Raw genomic sequence first — 11,606 nt, 5'->3', positions numbered from 1 at the left:
ATCCACCCCCCCATCCATCGACCCACCCATCCATCCATCCATCCACCCATTCATCCATCCACCCACCCATCCACCCCCCCATCCATCGACCCACCCACCCACCCATTTATTCACCCATTTATCCATCCACCCACCGATCCACCCCCCAATCCACCCATTCATCCACCCACCCATCCATCCATCCACCGCCACATTTATCCATCCATCCATCCACCCACCCACCCATCAATTTATCCACCCATTCATCCATCCACCCACCGATCCACCCCCCCATCCACCCACCCATTCATCCACCCAACCATCCATCCATTCATCCACCCACCGATCCACCCCCCCATCCACCCATTCCTTCATCCACCCAACCATCCATCCATCCACCCCCCCATCCACTCATCCATGTACCCATCCATCCATCCATCCACCCACCGATCCATCCACCCAACCTTCCATCCATTCATCCACCCACCAATCCCCCCCTCCATCCACCCATTCATCCACCCAACCATGCATCCATTCATCCATCCACCCCCCCATCCACCCATCCATCCATCCATCCACCCACCGATCCATCCACCCAACTTTCCATCCATTCATCCACCCACCAATCCCCCCCTCCATCCACCCATTCATCCATCCAAGCATGCATCCATTCATCCATCCACCCCACCATCCACCCATCCATCCATCCACCCACCCACCGATCCACCCCCATCCATCCATCCATCCATCCTTCCACCCCCCCATCCACCCATTCATCCATCCTTTAAACCAATTACTCTGACGTTAATGGCTCTCTCTCTGCACTGTGCTGATGCTCTTTCTGTCTCACCTGAAGTTAACTCAGGGAACCCAGCTGTATTGAAAAAATAGCAGATGAATGTCCCCCAGAAATAAAACATTGATGGACAGGCCTCCCTCGCCTCCTCTCCCTGCTGTCACAGACACACAGTCTATTAGCATCTCGTTACAGAGACGGGAAAATCACCAGGACGAGAGAGAGGGGGGGGGGGAGCAGCAATGCTGCAACCCTGAACTTTCTTTAAAACCTACACAGGAAAAGAGAAGAGTAAACGTCTGCAGAAGCTGATGCGATGTGAAGCCAGGACAGCCAGCCTGGAAACGTTTTAGTGAGTCCGTTACAGCAGGAACCTGCTAAAGAGGCTCCATGCTTTCAACTTAGGGTAGGACTGGAATTCACTTTGCATTCTACATTCTCAGATAAAAGTCTAACTGTTAAAAAATAAATGAAAACAATAACGCTCCAGCTATTACGATGGAATAAAATGCCTCTGGGTTTTTCTGATTAGAATCAATGGGTTATATCCATCATTAGACTCATGCCGCTACTTTTTACCAAGACTTAAATGCTTACAAATCAATAAATAGGAATGTTGTAGATTACTCACCATTGATCCATTTAGCCTCTGGATCATGAACTTTGAATTCAGGTCTGAACAGATCGTCCACAGTCAGTTTAGTGTCGCTTCCAGCCTGGTTGTCCACTGCAGAACAAATGACAAATGTTTCAATGCTTTGTTTCTAAGAGGAGTGCTGCTTCTCTTTCTTGTTTTATGGCAGGTGTAGGAAGGTAACCTTCTAAGGTGGAGTGTGGAACTGAAAAAGAAAAAACTTTCTAATTTCTCAGAAAAAGGCCTCTACCTCCAAAATCATCATTGTTTCTTTCATGTTTCAACTGACAATCAGTTGGTTAAACTGGACTTTATTTTTAATTTTTATTTTTTTTAACTTGTCCTGTCCAACAGCTGGGCAGACAGATGAGAGCTGAGGGCCTCTTGGGTTGGACATATTTTACTTTAACAAGAGGGGTTATTAATCTTCAGACAAACCAAAGGTATGACTGAATAAACCCCTTTTGGAATTGATGCCAAACTTTATTAAATTCAACCATGTTTGAAAATCTTTGGTGTTGGACCGGACAGAAAAGGAAAGGAGGGAACAAAAGAGAGGGATGTTAGAGAGAGGGATGTTAGAGGGGGGGGGGGGTAAAACCATGAAGCAGCATAAAGTAACAAGTTGCTGGATGTTTATCATTACGGTCAGGTTTGTCCACACACACACTCAAATGTTATAAACACACCTGTTGGCTGCAAAAACGTCCACATGTCAACATGTACACAATACCGATGGTGTTCACACGCACACTTATGCCTTCAAACCAACTAGTGTGAAATATTTCATTCAATCACGCAAAGTGTTTGTGAAAAGGTGAGCTAACACCTGTGCTCAGGTGAGTGTTTATGTTCCTCTAAAATGGATGGTGGAACGTGAAAAGAAGGGGGGGGGAGTGACCAGCCACCCCCACACCAAGACCCCTGGAGTTTGTTTTTAAAAGTCTGGTTTTTGGTTGCTCGTCTCCACGTGGATTTCACATGCACTTATGGGCATTGGGTGTGCATGTGTATCCAATGACTAAAATGTATCAGAAAGTGGGCGGAGCTTATACCAAAAAGACGTCACCACCCAGGTGGGGTGCATGTGTGGACGGACCTGTGACCAGACATATGTGGCAGAGTGGGAGTTGTGTTTGACCCCTCCCCTTGTACAGTGTGTGTCACCTGTATGTGGGTATAAACAGCCACATACATGTCTATCATGTGATGCTCGAATGACATGTTTGCAAACAAGCACCTTTAGATGAGGTGATCTCTTGTTTGACCCCTGGTCACCAAAGTTTGACCTTTGAATGATCACAACCTGGGGGCTCATTGTACAAACATGCTCCCACCTGTTACGAGAGCCTGCAGAGGCCTTATTTCAATGAAAAGTACAAAAACCACTAGTCAAGAAGAATTGGTGCTGATCTGTCGGTGAGGTGCTCCTAAATGCCCTTTCACAGTCACAGCAGCTTCTTCAGTCTGCTCTTCCATCTCCCTCATCGACACTTTTAAGACGACAGTCACGTATCCCAAAATGCCACCGGCCGGCGACCTACATGCATGTTTCTCATCAAATTAGCCAGGTGGCTGTGTGGGGGCACATATGTGTAGCAGCTGAACACATACACAATAGTCCTACATCACTTTGGGTCAACAATGTCCAAGTGTCCCGTAACAACATTACTTTTCCTTAAAAAGACTAAATCCCTGAAATCGGTCTGCATCAATCCTATCACAGATGCTACACTTACAAAAATTAGAAGACTAGAGGGCGGGGGGTCCGGAGTGACTTCTGTAATTACTCCTTTGATGTAATGACCCAGATTGTCCAGACTGCAAAATTTGCTGGAAGGACCTGTTATGATGTCATTTACTGAATTGGTTAAAAATATAATATTCCCCAAACAGACCTTTACAGTTAAGGGTTCTATTGACAGCACTAAAACACATCCAGTGTCTCAGGATACATCAGATATTGAGAGACAGCTGTTTGGGACCAAACTGGAGCCTTTTATTCACAAGTTCCACAATATTCTTGAAGTTGATCATGCATTTAACACAACACATTTGAAAGAACTGCAGGAAATGGAACAAAGTCTTGAGATTACAGATGAGAAATGGAAAGATGCTTGGAGAAATGTGAACACCTAATGTGTTTGTAGAGTCAAAGAGACGGAGTTCATGATTTGAACTTCATTTGATTATACAAGTGCAACTCAAAATACTGATATCAGTGTCTTCAACAGGTAATCATTGAAGGACAACCGCAATGTTTTACAGTACAATGTGTTTTTGTGTTAATGCAGCTGTTTGATCAAGTCGATTCTAGAACAATTTGGTTTGATGTTTAAACAATTAATAGTTGTAATTAATAATTCAAAGAATTATGAAAAGATATGACTAATGAAGATATTGTGAATGTCCCTGATCACTGCAGGACCTGGTGTGTGGGGTGCATTGTGGCAAATAATGTTTTTTTGTGTACTTGTGTTAGGGATAGTTGCGGTGTTCTATATGCTGAGAGTTATGTCGGTCTGGGTTGTTGCCGTTTACTGTTGTAGTTTTGTTTGTTCTCGTTATTTCCACCTCAGTTGCTCGTCACAGAAGTCAGATGACACTGGCCATAAACTGACGTTCTTAGGCGATTACGGTTTATGTCAGCTGTAGCAGAAGCTATCACCTTGATGCCTGTTGTACCTCATCTTGTATAATACTGCAAGTAATGTTTCAAAGTTGAGTGTCTGAAGTCTCTTAACATGTGGCTATGCTTATCCATAAAGGGCATTTCTCAAAGAGAGTTAATATAAAAAGGTAGTAGAAGAATCATCAAAATGATCTCATTTTAATAACATGGCTGAAAAAAACCCACTCAACTACTGTTTAGAAAAGTTGTGGAAAAAACAGCTGGAGAGTATTCAATAAATATTCTGAAGATTTCTTAGAGTCTCATTTATACTACTGTCAGGTCATCGCCTGCTCATTGACAAAGGCTCTTGTTCCAGTCTTACCTGGTGTCAGGAGGATGACGGACATTGTGATGAGGGAGCAAACCACCAGAATGACCAATAGGGCAATGGCAATCCCCTTCCAGTTTCTCTGAGGAGGACTCACTCCACCCAGATCCTGCACGGAGACAAAAAACAACACGGAGGCTAAAACCTTAGAGGGAGGTCAAAGCCGCCACCTAAAGCATCGCCTCAAGTTGATGGTTTATGTGACCTACAAAGGGCGAGACTACAGATGAAAGTAAAAGCATCTCTGTCTTTATACCTGCATATTGTACACTAGATGTATTCACAGTGCCGTTGTCCATATTCACTCAGCATGAAAGCCAAGGCTGTAATTCATCTGTGAAAACAGAATGTGCCCTCTTCTGCCTGGAACGAATCTCTCCAGCCCTCCTAATCCGACCCCCAAGGTGGGGCTGCTTCTCAGTCTTTGGCAGGAAACAGACAGCACCACCCAGCGTATGAGGCTTCATTTCAGAAATGGCTATGCAGAAACAGCTGTCCAGAGGCATTTGTGAAGCCTTTGTCTTAAACTCAATTTGTCAAAGGCTCATTTGGGAGCTTTGGGCGCATTTGCTGCCTCTAATAAGGTCAATTTAGTCCTTTTTACTTTCCCAACTTCAATTACCCACCACAGTCTGCACCCACCTTCTAGTACTGCACACCCTGACTGGCTGGCTGGGTGACAGCCAGGTGTTAAATAACTGACAATGTCTTCTCCAGACCTCATTATAGCCAATTGACAATAAACCATCTTGTTTTTTTATTTTATTTTGAGGATCTGCATTTGACTATGAAGGTGTCTGCTGAGACAAATTTCTTGGCTGCATTCAATAATTCAGTCCTGCCAAGATACATTATACCAGTTTATTTTTAGGACTTAGCCATTAATACCACAGATGGCTGACAGGTTCTTGAGAGCTGACTCTGCATTGTCCTCACACAAAATGCCATACTTCCTATTAAACACACAGATGCTCGTGTCAAACTTTCCCTCCCAAATCCAGGCCTTGAGGGACGGTGTCCTACATGTTTTCCCCCCATCCTGCCACTGAAGCTCCTTATTGGTCCACAGAGTTCAATAGGATGTTGGTCCACCTTCTGCAGCTTTTACAGCTTCAACTCTTCTAGAAAGGCTGTCCATGAGGTTGAGGAGGGTTTCTAGGAATTTTGGACCATTCTTCCAAAAGGTCATTGGTGAGGTCACACACCGATGTTGGTGGAGAAGGCCTGGATCCCAGTCTCTGCTCTAATTCATCCCAAAGGTGTTCAATGGAAATCCACTACTGTGTAGCATCATTCTGAAGTTAAACATCAACACGAGTTACTTTGAGTTTCCATTTTCCAGGTATGTTTTTGAGCATGAGTGGTAATAAGTTCTGAATATTATTTACTCACTTTAATAACCTATTTAAAAACATTTTTTTTCATTTGGATAACATTGTTAGCATAATGCAGGCATGTGCGCATGACCTAGCTTAGCCACCAGAACTTTCTGACCAGCTGTTAGACCTGCGCGTGAGGCTGCAGCCTTCTTTCCCTTGTGTAATGAAAATTACAATGTAAAAGAAATCTAGTGAAAGGAAGATTTCTGCTTTAAAAGGTGTTTTTTTAAGCTAAATCCCTTCATAAACATTATATGTCATGGTAAAGATGTCAGTGTTTACGCTGCCTCACAGCATCTGTGTAACTCTACTTTCATAGTAGTGGGTTTAAAGGTTGTTATCTGGACTTGTTTTTTAAAGTTGAAAACCTCTTATCCAAAAGGCTTAGTCAATTCTGAAATAGCTGGTAGAAGAGCTGGTATACATGTGCTCATGGGAGCAGAGTCAGACCTGAAACTGGATAGTGTTTGGGGTCGTTACGAGTCCTTTGTCCTCCGTTGGGGTTGGGGAGACACTAGCTACCCTCCCCAAACTGGTCATCTCTGCTGTCTGCTGTCAATGACCCAGGTGAAACCTGTGATCGTCCAACATGAGGTTGACCGCTCTACCTCTGCACCACGGAATGAAGAATTTGTTGCACACAAAGAACACAAAGAAGCTGTTTCTTGTGTCTTCTCATGTCTGGCTCTCATCTTTACTCCTGGCAGAACTGTAGCTGATCTCCCACATGCCGTCCATCTGAGCACGTTTTATTAGTGTTAACCGAAAAGGAGGGCCTAAGGTCTGGGATTCCCCGTTTACCTAGACTGTTTAGTTTAGCCACCTATCTACCTTCTGAACTGTATGACTTCATGTTCTTTATGATTTCATCTTTATTAGAACTCAGACTATTGTTGTAATAATGGGCTATATCAATAAAACCGAATTTGATTGAATTGAATAGAGTTTGTCTTGTTTAAGTCAACTTTCCTTCTGGACGGCTGACTAATTTTGAAAGGGACACACCTTGAGATGTGTGCTCGAGATTTGTGCACCTTTCACTGACCATCTATTCCTTCAAGACCAGCATCAGACGCCTCAGTTATTGAGCGGAATCAGACTGTAATTCTATCCGCTTCTTTCTCAAACAAGAACCATCACACTTAATTAAAGCAGTTAATTATGCAGTAGGTCAAGTTGACCGAAGAAACTGATGGGACAACAATAGACCCCAGGGAGGAAATAGTAATGGCTGCAGATCGGTTCATAAATCCAATCAGGATCTGACCGTGATGAAGGGTTAAATAATGAGCATTAACAGCTTGGTAACAGGCTTCCCTTTGGTGGTTACTACTGTTATTATTACTATTATCAATGTAGCAGACCATCGTCCCGTTCAGAGTAGAATGAATGGAATGGCATGAGTTCCAGGCAGACCCCCTGACCCTGGTTGAATAGTAGCGGTTTAGAAAAATCACTTTTTAATCATGTTTAAGAAAACAATAAGATGTCTCCCCTTCTGAGCGACCAAACTCAACAAGGCCGAGACTCACACCAACCCTGAAATCCTTGGTTAAGAGATGTTGCCATGGCAACTTTTAAAACCTTGATGCAGCTAAATATTCAACTTTTGCCTCTAATGATGGAAGCAGATGCTCTTGGAGGACACCTCCCTAAGCCGCACTTTGACATTAAGGATGAATTTAATTTCAGCAAATCTCTTCAGAAAACATTCAATTCAATTTCAAACGTGGTCTGAGTGGGTCCGAACCCCCTTCAGCCAAATACAAGAATTTCAATGATGAAAATTAGGAATGGAGCCACTATCAGTCATCCCTTCTACACAGATTACATTTAACTGCATGCTAAGAGCACAGTAAGATGTGCACATTCCCAGTTGCGGTTTCTCCTATGGGCAATGTGGGCGGTCGCCCAGGGCGCAATCTTGTAGGGGGAGCACAAGCACCCAAAAAAATAATTTCACTCATCTCAACTCTGGATGTTTGACAGACCGATAAGTGTATTCAAGGAAATATGGAAAATAGACAAAAGATCAAAGTAAGCATCAGCATCCAGCTTAGAAAGAAGAGGACGTCACATTGCTTCTCACCGTTTTGCTGATAATCTATGTCATAAACACTTATCAGCGTACCTTCACACCTGACATCTCCTCCTCACTCCAGCTGCTAACATCCTCTGAGTTAAAACACACATGGCACGTCTTCTTGCCAGTAGCACGTCTGTTTTTCTCTTGTTGTTTTGACCCGCCCTTGTAGTTCCTGGCCAATGACTGAAGAGATCTCCAGTCATGTGGTTTTATTTACCAACTTTGGTCCGTAACAGAATGGGCCGCTTGATGCCAGTCTGACTACAAACCACATTCAAGGTTCAGAACAAAGGATTTTCTATTCTGAATACACAATAAGAAATCAATCAATTTAACAGCTAAACCAATGACAGTTCCTCACAACAGGGGATAATCTGTTCACATGAAAACAAGGTTGTTTGTGTCAAATTTGAGTTTTGAGTTTATTTACTCACCTGCATTTAAATTTGAAATAGAAGAAAGGTGCTTGTTAATGGAAATCATGAATAATCACTCAGTGCCTACTAAAGCAACAGAAATCAAATGACGAAATATTGGTCTACTTTTTTTTTCTCTACAAATAAACATTATTTCTGATAACGTATAGAGACGCTAAATGAACTTAAATAACAATATCTCTTAAGGAAGACCTTAAAAACACAGTTAAGACCGGGATTTCTTTATGAGGCAAACTCTCATCCATACAAATTCATACAAACTGCACATTGTTTAAGCCAGATCTCCACAACACTGGGACCCACCATGAAAGTTTAGTTTGCAAAGGTTGACACTATGTTTCAGCAGAACAACTACTACAACTAGAAGGAGCTGCCTTTCCAGAAGAAACTGCAGTGTTGAATGCTGTATTACTGAATAAAAATGAAACTTAAAGGGTAATAACTGGCAGAAAGAAAGAAATGATCAAAGTTGACCATAAATAAAGTGAAAACAGCACAATAACAAAAATAGATATGTTTGTGAAAAGCCTGATATCGAACCAGCGAGCTACTGAACCAAGGATTCCCCATGTTTTTCAATGGAGAGAAATCCTGGAATATCTGGAAAAGTTCAAGGATTTGAAGGACCAAAAGTCACAGCTGGAAAAAGCTGAAAGAGCTGAACATTTGGATAGTTGAATGGTTAAAATAGATGAACAATTGTAGAAGGAATTAAGCTGCAAAAAATGGAGGAAGATGCTAGAATAAAGAAAGAGAAACAGGAAAACAATGGTTGAAGGATTTATAGCATTCAACCATTTACTGCAGGTGCAGCACCAGACATGTTTCCTCAATGTGGTGTAACCCTTGTTCTTTCCTAGGCACTTTGCCATTGGGAGTTGGGTCATCTAGACCCACTAGACAGTGCTCTGAACCTTTTTTCTTCAATGATTTGTGATCTTCACTGGTGTCCATGGATTACATGAAATCTTTCCACCTTTATCCACCTTTGTCATGGTAGGGAGAACATGTCAATGGAAGGGGGGGGGGGGGGTCATAGGATAGCACAAGGGTTAAAGAAAGCAGCAAAAACGCATAAAATAAAATGTATACAATTATTGAAATATTTCATGAAACACAAACTGTGCTCTGCTGAAAAACTGAAACTGTTTATTTCTGTTCTATGAAATTCCTGTTTTCCCACATTAATCCTCATTTGGTAGAAAGTAGAACGAAGAGACACATTTAGGCCAGAGTATGATAAGACTGGATCCTGAAATGATGGGACAGCCCTTAATTAAGGTTTGGCTGTCAGACAAAACCTTGACACAGCATGCTTAAAATAATACAAGCCGAAAAAGCTTCAAAGATACGCCACACAGAGGAATTGAGCCAAAAAAAACTAAGATTAGGCATTACAAATTGTTTTAATCATAGCTGTAGAAACTATACGGGAGGGAGGTATCAGAAAACGAACATGACAACGCCTTTGTGTTTGAAAGGCATCCAAAATGAGGGCTTTTGCTCCGGAAGTCTCTGCAGTGATGGGAGTTAAGAGCAATAAGCAGCCAGATCAGTCAGATCCAAGAACCAAATGCTCAAAGACAAAAATCTGTCCTTCCATTCACCAAACAGGAGGTTTCCATTTATGTTACAATGAACATTTTTTTGTGATAAAAAAAAAAAGTTGTCTTGTCCAGCAGAAAACCAATAACCCTTCTTTCACTTTCGGCTTCTCCCATCAGGGGTCGCCACAGCGAAACAACCCTCCCTCGAGGATGAGTCGCATGGTTAACTTGGCAATGTTTTTACGCCGGATGCCCTTCCTGACGCAACCCTCTCAATCCAAACGGGCTTGGGACCGGCACAGCAGCAGAGAAGGGAATAGGGAGCAGCCCGGAGTCGAACCCTGGTTACACGGACGGAAGGCGCCGCAAACCAGCACGAGCTAAACCGGCCCCCAGAAAACCAGTAACCCTTACAAAAGAAAAATCTGCTAAAGAAATATTCTTCACTGTATCAGCAACTTACTCATCACACAAGTAAGTGCACAAGTGGATCCCACCCAGCATCTATCAGAAGGACTCAGACACCCGAGTGACACTGGGGAGGCAGTTTTCTGTCCGCCACGCCCCTGTCCGCCCACCGGAAGGGGATCGGGCGCTGGGCACTCGGCTCTTTGCTACTGAGGAAATCCTGGCTGCTTTCTTTTCTTAATTCCTCCGTAATATGCTTAGATCCAACGGGTCATCTGGTCTGATCTGAGGTCGAACACACACACAAATATCATATTCATTCTCCATAAGCCATAAAAAGATTGGTGGTCCTTCCAGAAAACGTGGAAATAGTGTGAATCCTAAAGCTACCATTAACTGAATAGACTGCAACAGGGGTGTCGAACTCACAGAGGGCCAAATTTAAGCAGTGAAGTAAAGTCATGGGACCAACTGTGGGGCAAACCCACTCACAACATTAAACATCACACCTTCACATCACTTTGACACTCTTTTACCTCCACAACACTCCTCACAAACTCCTCCTTTTAGGCAACTCCTCCATTTCTCCTCCCATCTCTACCCTGATAGAACAACACAAACCCTGCTAGCCTTGCTAACTTTCCACCTGCTCTCCTGGCATTCAGCATGTTTACCTTCCTCCTCTGCATCATGTCAACTAACTCTTCACCTTTTCCTGTCATAGTTCCAACATTCAGAGTCCCTACTCTCAGTCCAACATTCATGACTTTCCTCTTCTCTCTCTCCCTCCTCTCCTTCTTCAACCAACAGTAGTCCAATTTCCACCGCCACCCTGAACAGCACAGATGGCGGTCGTTGTTAACCCAGGCGTTGACCAATCTGGTATGGATATCATAGGTCTCATTTGCATATTTGGTTTGGCAAAGATTTGATGTCGGATGCCCATCCTGAGACAACCCTCTGTATTTATGCGGCACAATGAGACCCTGGCTTGGGCCCCCTCAAGGTTACATTAACATTCACACCTTGGACAATTTAGAGAAACCAATGAACCTATGAAGCATGTTTTTGCACCGTGACCCGGAGCGCCCGGAGAAAACCCACTCATGCACAAGGAGGACATGCAAACTCCACAGAAGGTCCCAGCTGGGATTCGAACGGGGCCTTCATGGTGAGAGGCGAGAGTACCAACCACTGTGCCACCCTGCAGCCCTCAGTTAGCAAACTGAACGTTTGTTTGCTTGTTTTTCTTCATCTGCAGCTGCTTGATGAAGAGTGCAATGACGGCCCAAGAAGGGCTGTTGGTTCCCCGCACCTCCAGCACTTTTAAAGGTATGT

At 43.3% G+C, this 11,606-nt stretch overlaps 1 protein-coding gene across 2 annotated transcripts in view; it reads right to left on the bottom strand.

Annotated features, from left to right (window-relative positions):
- dpp10 (dipeptidyl peptidase like 10) overlaps positions 1-11,606 on the bottom strand; it is a 102,226-nt gene that overhangs the window by 41,128 nt on the left and 49,492 nt on the right. For both annotated transcript variants that reach the window (XM_023950653.1, XM_023950654.1), the window contains exons 2-3: positions 4,406-4,520; positions 1,407-1,502 (exon numbers count right to left, since the gene is read on the bottom strand). In XM_023950653.1, the coding sequence (XP_023806421.1) occupies positions 1,407-1,502; positions 4,406-4,520 (211 nt within the window). The remainder of the gene's footprint in view (positions 1-1,406; positions 1,503-4,405; positions 4,521-11,606) is intronic.

This window comes from Oryzias latipes, chromosome 21, assembly GCF_002234675.1.
Source record: "Oryzias latipes chromosome 21, ASM223467v1".
Lineage (NCBI taxonomy): Eukaryota > Metazoa > Chordata > Actinopteri > Beloniformes > Adrianichthyidae > Oryzias > Oryzias latipes.
Note: the sequence above shows the minus strand (reverse complement) of the source record. Positions and strands in the feature narration are given on the sequence as shown.